General features: G+C 44.8%; 1 protein-coding gene across 1 annotated transcript in view; it reads left to right on the top strand.

Annotated features, from left to right (window-relative positions):
• The first annotated feature begins 2,449 nt into the window (after positions 1-2,449).
• The window catches only part of USP22 (ubiquitin specific peptidase 22), a 45,845-nt gene continuing 24,070 nt past the window's right edge, over positions 2,450-24,224 (top strand). Inside the window, exons 1-2 of the mRNA XM_069481841.1 lie at positions 2,450-2,785; positions 15,452-15,584. Of these exons, the coding sequence (XP_069337942.1) occupies positions 2,648-2,785; positions 15,452-15,584 (271 nt within the window). The 5' untranslated portion in view covers positions 2,450-2,647. The remainder of the gene's footprint in view (positions 2,786-15,451; positions 15,585-24,224) is intronic.

Raw genomic sequence — 24,224 nt, 5'->3', positions numbered from 1 at the left:
AAGAAAGCCAATCACGGCCAGGCACGGTGCCTCAAGTCTGTAATGCTAGCACTCTGGGAGGCCAAGGTGGGAGGATCGCTTGAGCTCAGGAGTTCAAGACCAGCCTGAGGAAGAGTGAGACCTGGTCTCTACTAAAAATAGAAAAATTAGCCAGGAGTGGTGGCACATGCCTGTAGTCCCAGCTACTCAGGAGGCTGAGGCAGGAGGATCACTTGAACCCAGTAGTTTGAGGTTGCTGTGAGCTAGGTTGATGCCACTGCATTCTAGCCAGAGCAACAGAGCAAGACTCTGTTTCAAAAAAAAAAAAAAAAAGCCAACCCTAACGGTCATATATTAGCTGGTCCAAGTGCAGTGGTATTTACAACTAAATTGGTCACAACCAGTTACAGGTTCCTTTGTTCCTTCTCCACTCCCACTTCTTCACTTAACTAGCCTTAAAAAAAAAAAGTCACATATTTATGATTCCATTTACATAACATTCTTAAAATGACAGTTAGTGGCTGCCAGGGGTTAGGGACAGGGCAGAGGGGAGTGAGTGTGATCATGAAGCGGTAGCAGGAGGAGGATCTTTGTGCTGATAGGATAGTTTGGAATCTTGAGTGCATTTGTGGTTGCACGAATCTACACACACAACATGGAACCGTGCACACAACACACACATTGTCAAATTCCCAGTTTTGATATTGTACTATGATCATGTAATATGTAACCATGGGAGAAAGTGGGTGAAAAGTACACTTTTGCTCTATACTACCTTTGCAACTTCTTGTGAATTCTATAACTCATGCAGAATAAAAAATTAAAACACACACACAGGATAGATGCTGAATTTCTCAACACCTCCAAGCCTTAGCCTCTCACCCTTAAAATGAAGAAACTGAAGTGATTGTGGGGCCGAAGATGATAACACTTGTAAAGTGCCACATAAGTTAGTACTCAATAAATTGTGGCTGCTCTTACTTTTTTTTCCGTTGACAGCTTAAAGTGTAAATTCCAGATTTCGAAGACTTGACTGTAATAACCATTTCACTAACAACTTTACAATATTGCGTACATGTTTAAATGATATTAATATTGTCAACGGAAAAGAAACCAAACTCTGTAAAATAATTTTCAAGAGATTTATTCTGAGCCAAATTTGAGGATCATGACCCGGAGCCACGCCCAAGAGGCCTTGAGCAAGTGGACTCCCTGTGGCTGGGTTACAGTCTGGTTTTATACGTTTCAGGGATACAGGGGTGACAGGGAAAGTCATAAACCAGTACGTGGAAATCGTTTGTCGTGAAAAGGTGGGACATCTCCAAGCGGTCGTGGTGGGGGGGGGCGCCATACAGGTTATAGGTGGGTTTAAAGATTCTTTGGCTTGTAATTTGTTAAAGACATGAAGCTTTGTCTAAAGGCTTGGAATGTTTTGACATAGTTGCTGTTTATCAGAGATAAGCCACCGAAGATAGATTTGTTGTGTAAAAACAAATTGAGGGCCTGTAGGTTTGTCTTGCATACCCTTAGGCTCATTAATGGGTTACAAAGGATGTCCCCAAGAAGGGAGAGGGGCATGATGAGGCACGTCTGACCTCCCTTCTCCTGGCAGGCAATTTAGTTTTAGGATATTCCTTTGGCCACGAGAGGGTCCATGCAGTCAACCGGTGGGGGCGGGGGAGGGGGGGCTGAGCCTTAAAATTTTATTTTAGTTCACAATATTTTGGCTTTGTTGGGTTAACATATATTTCTAAATTTAATTTCACTTGTTTCTTTCCCACTTAAAACATGTAGCTAACAGGAAATTCAAAGTTAGGTATGAGGCTCGCGTCCTATTTCAGCTGGGTGGCGCTGGGCCAGACCCTCACTGGGCCGCGGGTTCACTGGGAGGGACCCCAGCCCGCGTCGAGCCGGCAGACGGCAGGCCACCCCACGGCTGTGGCACTGCAGAGCCCACAGAGGCTACGACGACCGCAGGGCCCCCAGAAAGCCCCAGACGAGGGCACTCCCGCGGCCAACGCCACAGGCCGCAAAAGCGCAGACTCGGGCCGGACGCCGGGCCTGCGCCTCCCCAGCTCGTCGCCCCGCCTCTTTGCGGCAGCGCTCAGGCCGGTGCAAACCGGTTCGGTACCCTGACGGACGACCCGCGTCACCAATCGGCAGCACGCCCCCGGCCCCTGGATCCCGGTGTGAGAGCCAGAACGTCTGGCAGCTGGCACCCCAGGAGGCGGCTCTGAGCCAGACGGACTGTACCGTCAGCCTATGAAAACGCCGGGGGCGCCAAGGGGCGGCGGGCGACCAATGGCATCAGCGCAAGGGCGGGCCTCCCGGAGCGCGGGCTCCGCGGGGGCGGGGCCTGGCGCGCTGGCGCCTGCGCGGGGAGGGGCCGGCGGGGTGACGTAATTCCGCCCCCACCGCCCCCAGCGAGCCGAGAGCGAAGCGCGGGGGCGGTGCCTGGTCCGCCGCCGCCTCCCGTCGGCGTTCGCGCAGCCCGTCTTTGTCCGGGCGTCGCGCTTTGTTCCCGGCGCCAGTCCCTCGGTCGGTCGGGCGCGCCGACCAGCAGCCCCGCGCCGAGCTGGCGTCGTCCTCGCCCCCGTCGCCGCCGCCCCCCGCGCGCGGCCGGGCCCTGCCCCCCACGGTGTTGCGGTCCGAGCCCGAGGGCGAGGCCATGGACGCCGAGCTGGCGGTGGCGCCGCCGGGCTGCGCGCACCTGAGCAGCTTCAAGGTGGACAACTGGAAGCAGAACCTGCGGGCCATCTACCAGTGCTTCGTGTGGAGCGGCACGGCGGAGGCCCGCAAGCGCAAGGTGCGGCTCCCCCCGAGACCCCGCCGGGCCGGGCCGGGCCGCCCCGCGGCGTCGCACGGCTCGCGGGCAGGCCGGGGCTGAGCCCCGCGTGGGGGCTGGGAGTGGGGGGAGTGGGGGAAGGGAGGGCTTGGGCGCCTCCAGCTGCCCCCACCCGGCTGCGCTCTGCTGCAGAAGGAGGGGAGGTCCCTTCTCTCCCCACCTCCCGCCCACCGCCCGCGTCCTCTCTCTTCCGCCTCTGCTGTCTTCCTTTCCGCCACTCTCCTGCCCCTGCCTCCTCTTCCTTCCCCCCTTCCTCTCTCCCCTTCCCCCTTCTCCCCCTTAGTCTCCTCTTTTCTCCCTCCTTTTTTCCCTTTCTCTCCCCCTCCTCTCCCCTCCCCGCCTCGGGGTGCGGGGGTGGGACGGGGCAGGGGCGGGGTTTGGGGGGGTGTCGCGTGCTTGCGTGGGCGGGGGCAGTTTCGTCCCGTAGGGCTGCGTGGCGAACGTGGGGCTGCGGAGGGATGTCCCTGGCGTTCCAGCGCGAGGACCGTGAGAGGAATCTCCAGGGCCCGCAGGGTTCTGGGGCGGGATGCGGGCACCGAGAAAAAAAAATAAGGAAAAGGAGGACGACTGTCGGGGCCTGGGTGGCGGCCTGCAGCGGTCAGCCCGCGCCGCCGTCCCGGGCGCCCAGGACCCTGAGGGGTCCGTCCTTTCCGGCCCGGGCGGACGCGCTGGGACTGGGGGGCGTCCGGGTGTTGCCGCGGCGCTGGAGGCGTGCAGGGACCCCTGTAGGCAGGGCGGCGCGCCTCACCCGTTCGGACGTGGAGCGGGCGGCGCTGGAGACGTGGCGAGCACTGCCGCGGCGGAGAGCTGCGTCCGGGGGGGGGGGGGGGGGGCGGGTGGCCGCGACTGCTGAGGATTTGTGCTGCAGTCCGCAGGGTGGGTTTGCAGAGAGCGGTTGGGTTGCTGGGAAGGTGGGGTTTCTTCCTTCTGCAGTAAGAGCCTGTAACCAGGAATCACGTTCATCAAGCAGTTAGGCTTATAAATGATGTGGAAATCAGAAAAATAACATTACTTTCTCTTACCTGAATAAACTTTTGTTTTTACAACTTACTTTTGCAGGTACAGTCTGAGATTGGGAGTTGTTAGCAGTTTCCACCTTGAGGAGCATTTTTGTGGGAAAACTAACGTCTGAGATTGTAGGGAATGTTAAGCATTAATTCTTTTTTATATGTTTTTGAGACAGAGTCTCACTCTGTTGCCCTGGCTAGAGTGCCGTGGTATCAGCCTAACGCACAGCAACCTCACACTCCTGGGCTCAAGCGATCCTCGTGCCTCAGACTCCCAGAGTACTAGGATTACAGGCGTGAGCCACTGTTCTGTCCCAGGATCCCCCATTACATTGAATTGTCATGTCCTGTTAGGCTCCTCCAGATGGTGACAGTTTCTCAGACTGCCCCTGTTTTTGATGACCTTGACAGTTTTGAGTTCTGGTCAGGTATTTTGTAGACTGTCCCTCAGTTTTGGTTTGTCTGGTGTTTTTCTCATGGTTCAACTGTGGTTATGGGTTTGGGGGAAGAAGACCATGAAGTAAGGTGCTCTCCTCATCACAGTATCTTTCTCATAGTATCAAGGGTAAAGCCATCAAGTTGTCCTTGCGCTGTTGGGGAGCTCGACCACATGGCTGTGGTCATATTTGTCAGGTTTCTGTACTATAGAGTTCCTTCCCCCTTTTTACATACTGTCCGTTTTAGAAGGAAATCATTCTGCATAGGTACAGTGTTCCTCCTCCTTGAGGGCAGAGTAGCTACATAAATATTTGGAGTTTTTCTTTATGGGAGATTTGCCCATTCTCACGCATTTATGTATTTATTCAATCATTTATATCAGCATGAACTTGTGGATATTTTATACTTTGAGTTATTATCCAGTACTATGTTATTTATATTGTTGCTCAAATTGTTCCAGCTTTAGCTACTGGGAGGTTGTTCACTTGGTTCCTGTGTCCCTTTGACATATCCACATTGTTTTTGAACACTTGCTTACTCTCTGGAACTGCGAGATGTTCTGGGCTCATCTTGTGGGTGTTCTTCCCCAGCCTCAGACACTACCATTTCTCCCAGGATCTCTGGTTCCTTTTGTGGAGATGGAATTAGAAACCAAGATCTGGGCACTGGTGTGCTCTTTGCTGCTGGGGTATTGTGTCTTCTTGGCCCTCGGGACAGAGCTGAGAAGTAGATGTGTACGCAGATGCACGTATATACATACTGTAATTATTTCAGGAGTCGTCTACATCCATATTAAGCTGTACGTGAGTTCATATGATGTCTCCCATTCTCATCTATTACTACATGGATTCTAGCCTTCCCCCCTGCTACTCTGTAACTTCTCTGGCAGAGAGAAACTTGGCCCCTACCGCCCATATTCCATGTACCCATCTGCTCAGTTTTGGTATACATGTGTAGAGGTTTCAGAATTGTTTGCCTATACACCCCCCTCCCCCCTTTGGGAAACAACTCGATCTCCTAGAGTACAATGCTTAGGTACGGTTCCTTTTGCCTTCAGCCTTACACTCTCCTCTCATTTCCAAGTTACTTAGGTACCTTCCCTCCCCTCCCTCCCTTTCAGTGGGGTTGTATCATATATCTATAATACAATCAGATTCTTCTGCCATAGCTTGCATTCCATTGTGGCTTTTTCTGACAGCCTCTTCAGTTATTTAAGATTTTGCATACATGAAGGTTTGATCTTTGTGCTGTAAAGTTCAGTGATTTTGACAGATGCTTCCACCACTATGGTACTATACAGAATAGTTTCACTGCCTATAAAAAGTCCCCTATAGCCTGTAGTTGCAGCTACTTAGGGAGGTTCAGGTGGAAGGATCGCTTGAGCCCAGGAGTTTGATTACGGCCTGGGCAACATAGTGAAACCCTGTCTCAAAAAAAAAAAAAAAAAATCCTCCCCAACGTCTAGCAACTGCTGACTTATTCTCCATCTCTGTGATTTTTTCCTTTTCCAGAATGACATATAATTGAGTTCATATAGTCTGTAGCCTTTCCAGACTGGCTTCCTTCATTTAGCAGTATGCATTGTGTGGATTGATAGTTCATCCCTTTTTATCATTGAGTAGTATTCCATCTTGTGGTTGTACTACTGATATGTCTTTTAAGTCTCTTTAATCTGCAGCTTCTCACTTCATCCTTAGAGTTTTTTTTTTCTTTCACTTTATCTGTTGACGAACTTGGGCCTTTTGACTTGTTGCTTTTCCCATGGTGTGAATTTTGCTGATTGCATACTCATGGTGCAAATTCAAAAAATTTGTTTGTCCTTTGTGCTTCCTACAAATTGATAGTGGAATCACACTTGAGCTTGATTCCTTTGGCAAGGTTTTAAGTAGTGCTGTGTCTTCTCTCAAGACTTCCCTGCCTTTAGTACACAGATTTGATCACATCACTGTCAAGCAGGCAGTAAGGAAGTAAATAAACTCAGTTTTCAGGGACTAAAATGACCTGCCTTACAGATATCTGAGTCTTTTTCTTGCCTCTCATTTTATGTTGGTCAGCACCTATAGCAGAGTGCTGAAGAACAGGAACTAAAAATCAGTAAGTTTTATTATTACTTGTTAGCAGCTTTGGTAAAAGACTCCAGGAATGAAGTAGGCACAACAGATTAAAATGAGGTTCGAATAATCTGGTTGCTTCTTGGACATGTGTAATCGACATTTGGGAGCTCAAATTTAAAGGAAGAATAGCCTGAGTCGGTCAGTACTGAGGTATTTTGCCTCAGCTGGCTTCTGCCCAGGTGTGCGACTCCCCTTTATGGTGATATAATAGCCCCCTACCCCACCATCCTTGGGGCCTACGTTCCAAGACATCCATGGATGCCTGAGAGCCTCAGATAGTACCGAACCCCATGTGTATACTATGCATGAACTTCTTCCTTCACAGTTTCATGGGGAGAAGATTTGTTCTTACTGTAGGTGTTAGCAACCTCAGCATTTTATTTTATTTATTTATTTGTTTATTTTTAACTAAGTGGAGAACTTTCACCTTCTCACTTAATGGAAGCACTTTTGGGCTTCTCTTTGGCATATATGCATTGTCAGCATCACTGCTCTTGTGCTTTGGGGCCGTTAGTAAGTCAAATAAAAGTTACTTGAACACACTGTGATACCGACACAGTTGCGGCTACTAAGTGACTAGCTGGCAGGTAGCGTAGACAGCGTGGAGACGCTGGAAAGAGGGAGGATTCATGAGACAGAGTGGGATGGTGCTTGTTTTTATTGTGCTCTTCAGAGTGGTGTGCAATTTAAAATTTGTGAATTATTTCTGGCATTTTCCATTTCATGATTTCATACTGTGGTTGATGGCAGGTAAGGGGAGACTTACTGTGGTACTTTACATTTATCTGGCATTTTACATTTTATAGAGTACTTTTTATACATTATTTTATTTTGGTTTTGGCCCTCATGATACACTTTTTAGAATGGTGCAGCAGGTAAAGGCTCCTAACCTGTTCAGGGACGCTGCTAATACATGGTGGGTCTGGGCCTTGAACTGAGGTCAGTCTGAGTTCGTGCTTCTGCTGAATCAGGTGCCTCTTCTGTAGATTGAAGGCGCTGGTGTCACTAGAGCCTAAGATATTTTTTCTTTTCTTTTTTTTTTTTTTAGACAGAGTCTCGCTTTGTTGCCCAGGCTAGAGTGAGTGCCGTGGCGTCAGCCTAGCTCACAGCAACCTCAAACTCCTGGGCTCAAGCGATCCTTCTGCCTCAGCCTCCCGAGTAGCTGGGACTACAGGCATGCGCCACCATGCTCGGCTAATTTTTTCTATATATATTTTAGTTGGCCAGATAATTTCTTTCTATTTTTAGTAGAGACGGGGTCTTGCTCTTGCTCAGGCTGGTCTCGAACTCCTGAGCTCAAACAATCCGCCCGCCTCAGCCTCCCAGAGTGCTAGGATTACAGGTGTGAGCCACCACACCCGGCCTTTTTTTTCTTCTTCTTCTTTTTTTTTTAAATTAAGAGATGGGGTCTTGCTCTGTTGTCCAGGCCAGAGTGCAATGGCACAATCATAGCTCACTGCAGCCCCCAATGCCTGGGCTCAGGTGATGCTCCCACCTCAGCCTCCTGAGTAGCTGGGACTACAGGCATGCGCCACCATACCCAGCTGATTTGTTTATTTTTTGTACAGCTGGAGGGTCTCACTGTGTTGCCCAGGCTGGTCTTGAACTCCTGGTCTCAAGCTGTCCTCTGCCTCACCCTCCCAGTGCGCTGGGATTATAGGTGTGAACCACCTGCCTGGTCTTTAAGATCTGTTTTAGCCCTGAGAGTCAAAGGTCTGACGTCTGGTGCTCTAAGCCTTCTGAGTTTGGGAAATTGATTTGAGAAGGTTGTCTAATTTCAGTCAAGTGTTTAGCTTTTTAGTGGCACAGTTTTTTCATGTAGAAAATAGAATATTTATACCTGAACCTTCACTTACATCGGCACTTGTGGTAGAAAAGTATTTTGAGACCTTGAAAACGTCATTGAAGAGAATGCATGAGATTAAACTTAGCTTAGAGTTGCCAGGTTTTAGTGGTGGGTAGTATGATAGTTGGAAGCTGTGGGTAGTGTGTGAAATGTGCGTTAGCTCTTACGGCGCTGTTTCATGTTGGTACATTTCTTTAACCTGGACTCAGAATTGACTATACACTTGAGTCACCCCACTGGTATGAGCCCATGCGTGTTTGACTCCATGATCTGTCCCCCTTCTTGGGGCAGGAGGGAGGTGTGAGAAAGTAGGTACCGAGAGGAATATTAGTATTAGAACTGGGAGTGCACTTGCTCCAGGCTTCTTGGGCGTGGCTTCGGTTCATGGTCCTCAGAAAAACAATTAGGACTGAATTAATGGACTTTCAGTATGTTTCTTGCACTGTGCAAAACTAACATCTATTTAGATTACTGATCCCTTTCTTCTGTTCTTGTCACAAATCCTTGTCGTGTTTCAGAACTTATTGGCCGAGTACTGAATCTACTTAAATTAATTTATAGGAGAAAGGGGTTTAATAACAAAAATTATTGCAACAACAAAAAAAAAAACTATGGGAGTAGTAGGTTCTAGGCTGAGTTTCCGGGAAAGTCTGCCAGCCCGCAGTCTTCCTGCCTCTGTAGACCGGGAAGTTTGCTGTGCTACCCCCTTGGCGGGAAGTTATAGGACCAGTACTGACCTAACGTCACTGCTCACCTAGGGGCCTTACTACCTCTGGAAGCCACCACACTGGGAAGCAGCAGCCCTGGCCCTGGCCTCCAGAAACAATGCCGCTTTTGTGGGGGCCACACCAGCAACCTTCGCTGACTCAGATGAACGCTGTGGTCTGCAGTGTGCTCTAAAGCATGGTTGGAGCCCAAGCTGCAGGGTTGTCTAGGGAGTTAATCTTCCAACTTTACAGTGTGGGTAGAAGGGAGTTAGAATAACAGTGAACATATTAGGGTCCTGTGGCTGCTGTAACAGATTACCACAAACTGAGTGGCTTAGAACAACAGAAACTTACTCTCTCAAATTCTCAGGCCTGAAGTCCAAAATCAGGTGTTGGCAGGGCACTCTCTCCAGATGCTCTAGGGGAGACTCCGTTCTTGGCCTTTTCCAAAAGCTGGGAAACTCAGCCCTATCACTCCATCTCTGTCTTCATGTGGCTTTGTGTCTTTCTCACTGGGACGCATTTAGGGCCTGTCTACAGAATCAAGTGTAATCTTCTCAAGACCTGAAATTTAGCTTTTTCCAAGGTAAGGTAACATTGATAGGTTCTGGGAACTAATCACTTGCCTTTGTTTAAACGTCATGCCCTTTGGGTTTCAGATGTACAAATGATGTTATGTGTCTTATGTCTATTTGTCAGTCAGAGCCACTTCAGTTTCCATAGATGGCTTTAGCTTCTGTGGTAAATGAACTCAGGAGACATATTGTGCAAAGAACTCTTTAATAATGCCCATTTTAGGATCTAGAACCATGCTGTACAATACTAGCCATATGTGTTATTTAAATCCATTCAAATGAAATAAAATTGGAAATTCAGTTTCTTTGTAACACTGGCCACATATCAAGAGCTTGGTGGCCACATGTGGCTAGTGGCTACTATTAATATAATGGACAATGCAGATATAGAACATTCTAACATCATAGAATGTGGGGAGTTAGCTACTCTCCCAGCAAAAATTCGCGTCCCTCAGGCAGGGGTCGTTGCAAAGGATGAAAAAATGGGAAATAGAAATAATACACAGAGGCAAAAATACAGTTGGTAAAGAATAGATTTATGAAAATAGGTAAAGGAGGGTACTCTGAGGACTGCATGACCTCCCGTCAATCATCAAACTGTGACTGAAGTTTTACATAAGTATTTATAGTATAGGTGCATTGATTGGTTGCCAGGGGTAACAGATTTACATAATAACAGGTAGTTCGTTTTAAGTCCAAAGTCTACCAAAAGGCTTCAGTAGATCCCTTAATTATCTTTATGTATGTGAGTGAAAGGTTACACAATCTTTTTAGAACAAACTTCTAAGTTTTAAGATAAAGCTATCACTTTAGCAAAAACAGAGACATCGTGGCTCTGGTTATTGTGTATTAGGACATTTTTCAGAAGTCAACCAAGAGCTGTCCCTTATGCTAATTACTTTAGCTGCATGTGTCCCTCTTGGGCGGCATGTCTTTTTTTTTGATCAGCTCCCATCCCGTGGCTCCATGCAAACCTGCTTTGTCCTTCAAAACAGGCGGGAACCACAGGCCTGAGACTGCAATGTCACCTTGGAAAGCAGCTGCTGCTGACCATTGAGATGCCCTCCTGAGGCCAGGCAGCTTTTGATGTGTGCACTAACATGTTCACATATTCCTTCAGGGCAAAGCCTTGCAAAACTCCTGAAATCATTTCTGTCTCTAAAAATATAGGGGGTGTTTCCATAAATCATTATTTCTTAGGCTCAACAGTAGAACATTCTGTTGGACCATGCTGATTAGAGGAATAATAATGCAGTTTTGTGTTACTTAACGATGAGGATATGCTCTGAGAAATTCATTGTTAGGCAATTTTCTTATCGTGTGAACCTTATAGAGTGGAGATGAACCTAAGTGGTACAGCCTATGCCATACACCGAGGTTGTATGGTACGGCCTATTGCTCCTGGGCTGTAAACCTGTACAGCATGTTACTGTACTGAACAGTGTGGGCAATTATAACCCAGTGGTAAGTACTTGTGTATCAGAATATATCTAAACAGAGACAAGGTATGTACCAGTAATGGTATTACAATCTTATGGGTCCACTGATGTATGTGTGGCCCACCATCGGCCAAGACGTTATGCGGTGCATGACTGTACAAAAGACATAAAGTTAAGATTTTATGTATGTGCCAAACAAAGACAGATTTCTTTTTTCTATATGTAGCACCATTTGCCTTGTTGGTTGGCTGCTTGATTAATGTTAGAAAGAGAAGCTGTTTCTTAGCTGTGTTGGATCCCTCAGCCCAGGGACATGTGTCTTTTCCGGGTGAGTGGTAGACCACCTGCATTGGGCATCCTCGGTCCTGTGTCTCATTGTCCACATCTGCAAGTGTGACAGTCACCCAAAGAGGAGTAACTCGGATCCTTAATGAGTACTTTTCTTCCTTCTTTCTCTTAGGGATTCTTTTTATTCTATATGAATTGAGATTATACCTCTTATAACAGTGGTCTCCAGCCTTTTGGCACCAGGGACTGTTTTCATGGAAGACAATTTTTCCATGGAATGGTGGGGGGAGAGGATGGTTTCGGGATGATTCAAGTGCATTACATTTGTTGTGCACTTTATTTCCATTATTATTACATTGTAATATATAATGAAATTTTTATACAACTCACCATATAGGTTGGGGACCCCTGCCTTATAAGAAACCAACGTTTATTCTGTAGAATTCCATATTTGAGCTTTCTGCTCAAATTCTGCCTCTTATATACAGACTTTTCTGATTTCCCCCAATTCTCCTTAATTGGATATGGTTGTTCTCCATTTATTTATTTATTTATTTATTTATTTTTGAGACAGAGTCTCGCTCTGTTGCCAGGGCTAGAGTGCCGTGGCATCACTCTAGCTCACAGCAGCCTCAAACTCCTGGGCTCAAGCAATCCTCCTGCCTCAGTCTCCCGAGTAGCTGGGACTAGGGGCATGCACCACCATGCCCGGCTAATTTGTTCTATATGTTTTTAGTTGTCCAGATAATTTCTTTCTATTTTTAGTAGAGACGGGGGTGTCACTCTTGCTCAGGCTGATCTCGAACTCCTGACCTCGAGCGATCCCCCTGCCTCGGCCTCCCAGAGTGCTAGGATTACAGGCGTGAGCCACCACGCCTGGCCTCCATTTAATTTTAATAGCATTTCGTTTATATCTTAGTATATACATACAGATTACTGTGTTTATTTTGTATAATGGTTCTTTTTTTTTTTTTTTTTTTTTTTTTTTGAGACAGAGTCTCACTCTGTTGCCCAGGCTAGAGTGAGTGCCATGGCGTCAGCCTAGCTCACAGCAACCTCAAACTCCTGGGCTCAAGCGATCCTCCTGCCTCAGCCTCCCAAGTAGCTGGGACTACAGGCATGCGCCACTATGCCCGGCTAATTTTTTTTCTATATATATATATATTTAGTTGTCCATATAATTTCTTTCTATTTTTAGTAGAGACGGGGTCTCGCTCTTGCTCAGGCTGGTCTCGAACTCCTGACCTTGAGCGATCCACCCGCCTCGGCCTCCCAGAGTGCTAGGATTACAGGTATGAGCCACCTCGCCCGGCCTGTATAATGGTTCTTATTCCTCTTAAAGCATATAGCTTGATGACTCTTTATAAAGCAAGCGTAACTCAAGTTGCAGAGAGCAGAGGGGATGGCACCTAGCGCTCCCGAAGCCCCCTGGTGCCTCTTCCTGGTCCCTGCCTTCCGCCCCTGAGGGTTTCTGCGGGTCAGACCTGCGTGGCCATCAGTAAGCTCTGCCTGTTCTTGTACTTTCTGTATGGGAACGGGTGCACGGTAAGTACTTGTTTGTGCCTGGCTTTCACTTGGCATTAGATGTGTGAGGTTCATCCACACTGCTGAGTATACCCAGGGTCTTTGTCCTTGTGGCACACTGCTGAATAACTATGCCATGGTTTATTCTTCTCACATTTTTGTTTATTTTCAGTGTTGTGCTGTTACAAACAATATTGCTGTAAATGTTCTTTTAGGTGTCTTTTGTTGCATATAAACCTAGGGGTAGAATGGTTGGGCTATGGGATAATATATTCAGCTTAATAGTTGTTTTCCCTTAATTTACTTTGAAACTAAGAAGCCCACAACAAATAGCAAGAATACCGAAATGAATATAATAAACATTTACCTAGATTCATCAGTTGTTAGATTTTTGCTAATTTGTTTTATGTCCCTATATACTTTTTTGGGGGGAATCATCTGAGAACTGGTTGTAGACATGGTTTACCCCTAAGAGCAGGGACGTTCTCCTACATAACCACAATACAGTTAACAGAAAAGGTTTAATTTTGATACACTAGTATTATGTAATATATTGTCCATATTTAAATACCCCAATTTTCTCAATAATGACCTTTATGGCTTAAAAAATGTGCCTATGGGATTCAGTCCAGGGTCATGTATTGCATTTATTTTCATGAGTCTTTTGAGAGTCTGTTCAGCTAGTCAGCTTTTGTCTTTCATTACAGTGATATTTTTGAAGAGCTCAGGTCAGTCACTTTGCAGAAGTCCTTCAGTTTTGACTTGCCTTAGTGTTCCTCGTGGGCAGATTCAAGGTGAGCCTTGTTGGTGGCAGCTCCATAGGTGCCACTGTGTCCTCTGTACTTGCCTATCCCACTGGGGGATAAGTGTGGCTAAGGTGGAGTCAGCCAGAGTTCTCTGTTGTAAAGGTAACCTTTCCCCTTTTAACTAACAAAAGTAGTCTCGGGGTGATACTTTGAAACTGTAAATATCTAGTGCCTCAGTACGCGCGCGCGCACACACACACACACACACACACACACACACGTGTGTATGCAGTTGGTCTCCGCATCTGTGGGTCCAACCAAGTGCAGATTGAAAATACTCGGGTGGGGGGGGGGATAAAAAAGGATAGTTGCACTCCAGGCGCATGTGGACAGACAGTAGCTACAGATTCTTTCCCTGTCATCATTCCCTCAACAAAGCAGTGCAACTGTTACACAGCATTTACCTTGTATTAGGTATTGTGAGTAATCTGTAGATGACTTAAAGTATACGGGTGGGTATGCACAGGTTATATGCAAGTACTACAGCATTTTATATCAGGAACTTGAACATCTGCGGATTTTGGTATCCGCAGGGGTCCTGGAACCAATTCCCATGTATGACTTATTTTTTTTGAGGTGAAATTCATATAACATAAAACTAGCCATTTTATAGTGAACAGTTCTGCAATGTGTCATATGTCCCCAGTGCTGTGCAGGCACTGCTACACCCCTATCAGGTTTCAGAACATTTTCGTCTGCTCCCTGTTCCCCCTCTCCCAGTCCCTGGCATCCTCAGATCCATCTTCGTGGATGTACCTATTCTGAGGATTTCACATAAATGAAATCACAGGATATATGATCTTTTGTGTCTGGCTTCTTTTACTTAGTTTTCAAGGTTCTTTGATGTAGTGTGTGTCAGTAATTTCATTGTTTTTGATGGTTGAATAATATTCCATTGTATATATGCCACAGTTTGTCCACTCATCCGTTAATGAATACTTGGGCTGTTGGCACTATTTTGGCTATTGTGAATGACCCAATATTTTTTTACCCAATGAGTTTAGCATCCACTGATGATTCTTGCCTGAATCAGTTGTTACTATGATGACTATAAAATGAAGAGCTTATATTTTTGTCTTACGACATTTGTGAGGTGGAATTCTCCTGTGAAGACGACTTCTAAGATGTGTGTGTGTTTGTGTAGTATTAATTTATTATGGACTTAGGAATTTTCTTTTTATTCAGTATAAATTATTCGTTCTTGTTATTATTCATTTTTATGCTCAAATTGTGCCCAGATTGCCCAGTGGGGGTTCCTGAAGCTGGTTCGCCCCTGTTCACACGTCCCCTTAGTGTTATCAGTCAGTGGCATTCTGGGTGAGTTGAGCATGGAAGAATTGCTTGCACTGCACTCAGAATTGCTGTGATCGAAATTTTAGGTTTCCTTGGTCTATTTCTTGGTAATAAACAGTTCCTTTTTCTTGTTCTGTATATTTGCTTTGATTCATGTCCCTCTCCCTTTTTCTTTTTTCTTCTAAATTTGCTGTAGTCTTGGAACCTGAGTTATCGAACCTAAAATGATGTCCAGGTTAAGGGTGACTGGATGTGAGCTGCCAGCCTGCAGTGGGGATGGGCACTGGGTTTGGGAAGTGCCCGATCGGACCGCTGGAGAATGTGGGAAACATCCCAGTACTTGCCAGGTTTCAGCGGTGGAGGTTGTGGACCGAGTTTTCCCATATGGAGCTAGTTTTGAGCTAAATGAACTAAGTCCCTTTTGGGGGAATTGGAAATACTAACAAGGTGATCTTTCAGAGTCGTAAGACTTTGAGGTGACATTCCCTGTGCTTTCCTCCTGTCGCTGTGCCGCACCGACTGGGGGTCCCTTTGCCTGAGAACTCCTGTCATGCCACACACTGCTTACTGTCCCCTTCTCTGCGTTTCAGGCAAAGTCCTGCGTCTGCCATGTCTGCGGCGTCCACCTGAACAGGCTTCATTCTTGCCTCTACTGTGTCTTCTTTGGCTGTTTTACAAAGAAACATATTCACGAGCACGCGAAGTCAAAACGGCACAACCTGGGTAAGGCACCCTTGTGAGATGGGAATAGTCATTGCCCTCAGATTTCTGTCCTTTGAATTTTGTTTTGCAGTTGCTCTTTTCCAAAAGTCCACGTTTCTTTTATCCAAAACAACTTGTGCCCTTCTTGTGAAACTTGACCGGAGAAGTGAAAGAGAGACACTGAGCTCAGGTGGATCCTTTACCCGGTTTGCCTTAACACTTGATGTGACCTTAAATGGCAAATGACAGCAGCTCACCGTTGATGCCCAGCTAACTTTCTTTGAAAAGCTGAAAAGAAACCTTCAGTGCTGTCTCTGCTAATGAATTATTAGACCCTCATCTTTCCCTTTGAAACACATAGGAATTAGATTAGGCAAAATTTTGCAAAGAAAGATATTAATGCAATATTAGGTTATTGAAGTCCACATGGAATTGGGTGTACACAGGTGATTTTTGTTGCTTTCAGAGATGGGTTTTCATTGTTTCTAATGATACAGGTTCATGTAAAGGCTAGCTTAACATTTCATATGGTATTTAGTTAAAAATTCAAACTCTTCCTACATTCTGGAAGTTTCATAAAACTTAAGTTTTTCTCTTGGTTTTATTTCCTGGCTGTGGTCATTAAATCTTCTTTTCATCCTGCAAAATAGCATTTTCATTTAAATGTTTGTGAGGTTGTTAGGATGTCCTTCGGAAAATCACTTTCAAAGGGTCCAAACCAGAGACTTCTTTTAGGAAGTAATTCATGTGAGCCTAGCAGTTCCAGTTAAAGATATTTTTAGGCCTTTTACCTCTAAAGTTCTGTAATCTGATGCTGTCTGGAAAACATTAGCCTAAAAAGTCCTAATTGAAAACAGTATCATGCAAGTTTGTAAAGTCACTTACCGTACTCTGTGTCCCTTAAAGCTCTCTATGAGCAGTACACACAGTAAAGGGTAAATCCCATAGTTCTAATTGAGACTAACATGAGCAGTGTGTCTGATCTTTTCTTAATTTTTTTAAAGAAATGAGATAATTTAAGGCAAAGTAGATCTCCATCTTACATGTTTATAATCCAGCTGTTTTGTTATGGACACATGGAAGCCGTCACCCCAACATCATGTTGTTTCATAACAGCTACAGTTGTTGTAAAGGAAACATTTCTTTAATTTCTAGGTGACATGGTGATAGCTCGTATTAAAGAAAGCATGAAAATTTATAAAACAAAATGTATTCTTCACTTTGTTTTGTAATTTACCTCAGATTTTGTGAGTTTTTATTTTAGAGCAACTGAGTCATCACCAGTAGACATAACACGTATGCAGCCAGTAACTAACAGCAACTGTTTGCAGAAAGGCTATTTGGAACTGGAGGCTTTCAGGTTGTAACTGTGAGCTCGCCAACCTTTTTGGAAGGAAGGCTGGTGGCAAACAGGGCTCTCGTCGGCTTCGGTGCACAGGCTTCCTAAGCCAGTGGGGGACAGGGGCCGCAGGGAGTGACGACTTCTTACGCTGAGTAACTGGGGGGAGAAGACACTGTGGACAGTGTGGATGTGGTGGAATTCTGTGGCATCTACTAACGTAGACATTTGCTTTTAGTAACATAAGTGAGTATTCCTACCATATCTGATTCTCAGACCAGTTTAGGCTACTATTGCACCTGGGCTGTGATTCAGTGTAGTTAAAAGGGTTATGGAAAATTGAAAATATATTTGGTGGTTTTTGTTGTTGGATCTTGCTCTGTTGCTCAGGCTAGAATGCAGTGGTGCAGTCGTAGCTCGCTGCAGCCTCAGAGCTGGGCTCAAGCTGTCCTCCTGCCTCAACCTCCCAAGTAGCTGGGATTACAGGTGTGAGCCACCGCACCCGGCCTGAACGTATGTTTGTGTTTACGAAAATTGTCTGAAGAATCTTACTGTTACCCGGCGGTATCTATAAAAATCACTTTAGAAATTTGTGGTGTTAATTCATTTTAGCAACCTGATAGATAAGCTCTGCCCTGTTAGAATGAATGTTTTTATAAGGTTTGGTTTAGGAAACAACACCGTGAAATGGGAGAAAGATCTGTCTTTTAAGCTAGAAATTAGTTTTATGTTTCCTTTGTGACATAATACATAAATAGTATACACAGCAATACCCATGTCTTTGATTCTGTGCTTTCTCTTTTAGGGACCATTCTCATGCAGTCTTGTATTTGTATTGAGGAATGAGTTTCCCTTTGACTTTAGAACCACTTTAGTCTCCATTTTGTGGAACAAAATAAATATAGGTTCTGAAACCTGTTTTTTCAGTAAATTTTCAGTGTCAACATTTATGTGAGGAAGAAGAGCTCTCAGTCCTTTGGATTGGAAACTCGATAAGATAAAGCTTAAAAACCGGGCTTACACTTTATCGTTTTGTTTCCTGTGCTTTTGGTGTCAGGGCCAAGAAACCATTGTCAGATCCAATGTCATGAAGATTTCCCCCTAAATTTTCTTCTAAGTGTTTTGTAGTTTTGGCTTTTAAGTTTAGGTCTTAGATCCATTTTGAGTTAAGATTTGTATACAGTGTTAGGTAGGCATCCAGCTTCATTCTTCTGCATATGGATATCAATTTTTCCAGCACTGTTTGTTGAAGATTGTTCTTTCTCTAGGAAAGTCTTGTTACCCTTGTTGAAAAATCACTTGACCGTGTATGTGAGAGTTTATTTCTGGGGTCTCTATTCTGGTGGTCTATACATCTGTCCCTGTGCTATTACAGTACCACACCACTTTGATTACTGTAGTTTTATACTGTCCTTTGCAATCAGGAAGTGCGTGTCCTCCAGCTTTGTTGTTCTGTTTGAAGATTGTTTGGCTGTGTGGGGTCCCTTGAGATTCCTTATAGATTTTAGATGGATTTCTCTGTTTCTGCAAAAAATGTTTCTGAGATTTTGATAGGGATTGCATTAAATCAGTAGATCGTTTTGGTTATTATTGTGATCTTAGTTAACAACATGAAGTCTTCCGGGGCATGAGCACAGGATGTCTTTCCATTTATTTAGATCTTATTTAATTTCTTTCAGCAATAATTTGTGATTTTTAGTGTTCAAGTCTTTCACTTCCTTGGTTAAATTTATTCCTGAGTGTTTTATTCTTTTTGGTGCTATTATAGATGGAATTGTTTTCTGAATTTCTTTTTTAGATTGTCTAGTGCTAGTGTATAGAAAGGTGCTCTTTGTGTGTTGGGGTTTTTTTGGTTTGTTTTTTGTTTTCCCTCATTCATCTATCAAGTGTGTTGGTTTTTGTATCCTGCAGCTGAGTTCTGTTATTAGCTTGAACAGGTTTTTGGTGGGGGATGGGAAGTAGAATCTTTATGGTTTTCTACATGTATTAATAGATTAGGCAGCCCTAATCCAAAAATGCAAAATCTAAAATGCTCCAAAATCCAAAACTTTTTGAGCACTGACATGACACCGCAAGTGGAAAATTCTACACATAAGTGCTTAACACAAACTTTATTCACACAATTACTTAAAGTATTGTATAAAATTACCTTCTTGCTATGTGTATAAGGCGTATATGAAACAAATGAATTTCATGTTTAGGCTTGTGTTTCCTCTCCAAGATCTCATTGTATGTATGCAGATATTCTAAAATCTGAAATCCAAAACACTTCTGGTCCCAAGCATCTCAGATAAGGGCTCCTCGCTAATATAAGATCATGTCATCTGGGAACAAAGATAGTCTTCCTTTCTAGTGTGGTTGCCTTTTATTTCCATTTCTTGCCTAATTGCTTTGGCTAGACATTGTAGTGCTGTGTTGAACAGAAGTGGTGAAAGTGGATGTCCTTGTCTCAACCCTGATCTTAGAGGAAAAGCTTCCAGCCTTTCAGCATTTATTTAGTTTGATGTTAGCTGGAGGTTTTTCATAGGCTCCCTTTATCGTATTGAGAAAGTTCCCCTCTATTCCTAGTTTATTCACAGTGTTTTTGTCATGAAAGAGGTGTTTGAATTTTGTCAGATGCTTTTTCTGCATCAAGTGTGATGATCATGTGGCGTTTTTTCCTTTGTTCTGTTTATGTGTTGTACTACATGATCGATTGATTTTATGTTCAACTATCCTTGCATTCCAGGAATAAATACCACTTGGCCATGGTATGTAATCCTTCTAATAAGCTGCTGAATTCACTTTGCTAATATATATATTTTTTTAATTTATAAAGATAAGAAATTTCCTTGACTCATGGTTCTAGAGGCTGGGAAGTTCAGGATCGAGTAGTGTCATCTGATGAGGGCCTTGCTGCATAATTCCATGCAAGGCAAAGGGCGCAAGAGAGAGCGAGCAAGAGTTCGCTAGTATTTTGTTGAGGACTTTTGCGTCAGTGTTCATAAGGGGTGTTAGCGTGTACTTTTCTTGTCTGGCTTTGGTAGCAGGAGAATGCTGGTCCCGTAAGTTAGGAAGTGTTCCCTGCTCTTCCATTTTTTGGAAGAGTTTGAGAAGGATTGGTGTTAGTTCTTTAAATGTTTGGTAGAATTCACCAGTGAAGCTATCTGATCCTGGGCTTTTATTTGTTGGGAGGTTTTTGATTACTGATTCAGTCTCCTTGCTAGTTATACGTCTATTCAGATTTTCTATTTCTTAATGAGTCAGTTTTCATAGATTGTGTGTTTTCAGGAATTTATCCATTTCATCTAATTTATTAACATATAGTTGTTCACAGTGTTCTCCCAAAATCCTTTTTATTTTGGTAAGGTCGGTAGTAATGTTCTCACTTTTCATTTCTAATTTTAGTCATTTGCATCTTCCCTTTTGTTCTTTGTCAGTCTAGCTAAAGGTTTGTCAATTTTATCGATCTTTTCCAAGAAGAAACTTTTGGTTTCATTGATTTTTATTGTTACTTTTCTGTTCTCTCTTTCATTTATCTCCACTCTCACAATCTTTATTATTTCATTCCTTCTGCAAACTTGGTTTAATTTGCTCTTTTTCGCCCACAGTTCCTTGAGGTGTATGTTAGGTTTTTGATTTGTGTTCTTTATAACGTAGGCATTTCGGCTGTAAATTTCCCTTTTAGCACTGCTTTCACTGTATCCCATAAGTTTTGGTGTAATGTGTTTTCATTTGTCTCAAGACATTTTCTGATTTCCCTGTGGTGTCTTCTTTGACTCTTTAGTGTTTTTGTTCAATTCCACATATTTGTGAATTTTCTATTTTTCTTCCATTACTGATTTCTAGTTTCATTCCATTGTTTTCAGAAAAGATTCTTTTATGACTTCAATAGTGTAGCCACTGTGGAAAACAGTTTGACAGTTTATCAAAAAGTAAAACATTGGTGGCACGTGCCTGTAGTCCTAGCTATTTGGGAGGCTGAGGTGTGAGGATCACTTGAGCCCAGGAATTCGAGACCAGCCTGGGCAATATAGCAAGATCCTGTCTCTTAGAACAAAAAAGGTAAACATAAAATTTACCATATGATCCAGCAATTCCATTTCTAGTAGTATACCCAAACATATTGAAAGCAACAATTCAAACGGGTATCTGTACACCAGTGGTCATTGAGCATTATTCACAATAGCCAAAAGGTGGAAATAACCCAAGTGAACGTCGGTAGATGAATAGACAGACAAAATGTGATATATATGTACCATGGCGTGTTATTTGGCCATAAAGAGAAATGACGTTGTGACCCATGCTACAACACAGATGAACCTTGAAGTCATTACATTAAGTGAAATAAGCCAGATGTAAAATGACTAGTACTGTGTGGTTCTACTTATGTGAGAATGGGCTAATTCATAGAAAGTAGGTTAGAAATTACCAGGGGCTGGGGTTGGACATGGAGAGTTAATGCTTAATAGTTACAGAGTTTTTGTTTGCAGTAATGAACAAGTTTAAAAAATAGATAATAGTAATGATTGCATGACATTGTGAATATAATTAATGCCACTGAATTGCATACTTAAAAAGGGTTAAAATGGCACATTCTGTGCTGTGTATATTTTACCACAATTTAAAAACAGCACACCCAAAAGTCATTGAATTGTTTAAATGGGTGAATTGTGTGGAATGACTCAATAAAATGGTTTTTTAAAAAGTTACAGGTCATGTGACTGTGGGTCCTGCAGGCCCGAGGGTATGAAAGTTGTGAAAGAGATTTGAGATTGAGGTTTTTAACTCAACAGAACTTTTTTTTTTTTTTGAGACAGAGTCTCACTCTGTTGCCCGGGCTAGAGTGAGTGCCGTGGCGTCAGCCTAGCTCACAGCAACCTCAAACTCCTGGGCTTAAGCGATCCTCCTGCCTCAGCCTCCCGAGTAGCTGGGACTACAGGCATGCGCCACCATGCCCGGCTAATTTTTTGTATATATATATTTTAGTTGTCCATATAATTTCTTTCTATTTTTAGTAGAGACGGGGTCTCACTCTTGCTCAGGCTGGTCTCGAACTCCTGACCTCGAGCGATCCACCCGCCTCGGCCTCCCAGAGTGCTAGGATTACAGGCGTGAGCCACCGCACCCAGCCTCAACAGAATTTTTTAATAAGCTGAAAGTGAGTGTTAATTGCCCAAAGAAGATCATTCTTATAGTTTAATAGGATAAAAAATATATGGAGATGTTAAAAGACGGTTGGGTAAACATGCTTGTTCTCTTAGGTCTCAGTGAGTTCAGACTGTCCCGTGAGCCACGCCTGCGGGGCTTGAGAGGGTGCTGCAACTGCCTCATGAACAGCATTGTTGCAGGCTTGGCAGTGTCGCACCTGTGTACAGGTGGGCCACGGAGGCTGAGGTGGGCTGCCATGCTTGGTGCTGGAGTGTGTGAACAGATACTCTGTGCAGCAGCTATTGACAGGTGTGAAAGGGTCAGGTATCTTGTCCAGACCATGTAGCCAAGCGATGGCAGAGCCAGGGTTTGGGTCCAGGCTTGTTAGACCACGGAGCCTGTACTCTTTCTTGAGCAGTATGTGATCTCAGTTTCCATATTCCCCTATTCCCTCCCCTGCCCCCTCACCCACATTAATGGGGAGGCCATTTGGTTTACTTTGGTATGTAAATGACCGCCCCTCTAGAGCAGGTCACTGAGTCCTGCCTGAGTGAATTAATGGGCTTGGATGCTGCTCCTGGGGAGAAAGGCATGGGGCCGTGGGAAAGCACTGGTGTCAGGTGCAGTGAGGGGAAGGGGGCAGGGAAGGAAAGCTTAAATGAGTGAAACTGGCCCGGTGTGGTGGCTCACGCACTTTGGGAGGCTGAGGTGGGAGGATTACTTGAGCCCAGGAGTTTGAGATCAGTCTGAGCAAGAGCAAGGCCCTGTTTCTACAAAAAATAGAAAAATTAGCTGGGTGTGTTGGTGTTCGCCTTTAGTTCCAGCTGTCGGGGAGGCGGAGGCAGGAGGATCGCTTGAGCCCAGGAGTTTGAGGCTGCAGTGAGCTATGATGACACCACTGCACTCTAGCCCAGGTAATAGAGTGAGACCGTGTCTCAAAAAAGAAAAAAGTAAAACTAATATGTGCGAAAAATAAGAATGGGAACCCGCAGTTCTCTTACCTCACAGGTTTGTCTGGGCCTTCCGGATGTGCTGAGCAGATTTCTCTCTGCTCCCGCGATCATCCCGGAGCAACTTCACAGACTGAATAATTGGCTGTCTTCCTGTGGGGGGGTTTGCAGAATGTTCAGGGGCAGAATGTTCAGTTGAGCATCCTGATGTTGTATTGGGACTGTTAGGAAGTTTACTCCACTGGGCATCAGGTTTTTAGCTGGAGCAGCATGAGAGGCTACGGCAGGCCTTGCCTGAATATTGCGGGTGATGCTCTTAGAAACAACGTAGGTAGCAGCAGGGTCCATGTTAAGGCCTTGTGGAAGGTTAGAAGGGGATGGCATGGGATGAGAAGGGGCTGACTAAAGGCTTCACTTCCTCGGTTCCAACCTGCCCTCTAAAAAAAATTGCCATAATGGAATGTGGTAAAAGTCATGCTTCAGGAAAAAAAACTTGGCCAGGCGCCGAGGCTCACACCTGTCATCCTAGCACTCTGGGAGGCCGAGGCAGGAGGACTGCTTGAGCTCAGGAGTTCAGGACCAGCCCGAGCAAGAGCGAGACCCCATCTCTACTAAAAATAGAAAAATTAGCTGGGCACAGTGGTGGTGTGTGCCTGTAGTCCCAGCTACTCAGGAGGCTGAGGCAGGAGAATCGCTTGAGCCCAGAAATTTCAGTTCTCAGTGAGTTATGATGACACCACTGCACCTAGGGTGACCAAGTGAGACTCTGTCTCAAAAAAAAAAAAAAGCCCTCATTCTTACTTGGCGTAGTCAGTCGGGTTTGCTGGTGCACCGCATCTGTGGTGGGAGGCATGCTGCACTGAATACTAGAGTTCCAGATAGTAACTGAGGCCTGTGCAGCGTAGAGGGGAGTCCTGGAGCTGTTTGATTTCAGACTTTTTAGTTTCATGCAGGTTTTTGTCTTACGTTGAGTCACCAGGGTACTGGGATTTTGCCTGTATGGGCCCCAAAAGGACTAAAAATGATGCCTTTATCTTTGTCATCTTCGAAAGGTTATTTCAGTTACCCAGGAGAGGAGTGTGAGCACGGGGTGGGGTGGCAGCTGAGTTGAGGGCTGTGTCTGCCCCCATCCTCGGGTGGGCTACACGGTGCCTGTGTCACTTGGTGGCTTGGGGAGTCCCATGTCAGCTACCATGTAAATCAGAAGCAGACACCCTCCCTCCACCAGGAGAGCCCCTGCCA

Source organism: Eulemur rufifrons, chromosome 9 (genome assembly GCF_041146395.1).
Source record: "Eulemur rufifrons isolate Redbay chromosome 9, OSU_ERuf_1, whole genome shotgun sequence".
In the NCBI taxonomy this organism is placed as follows: domain Eukaryota; kingdom Metazoa; phylum Chordata; class Mammalia; order Primates; family Lemuridae; genus Eulemur; species Eulemur rufifrons.
Note: the sequence above shows the minus strand (reverse complement) of the source record. Positions and strands in the feature narration are given on the sequence as shown.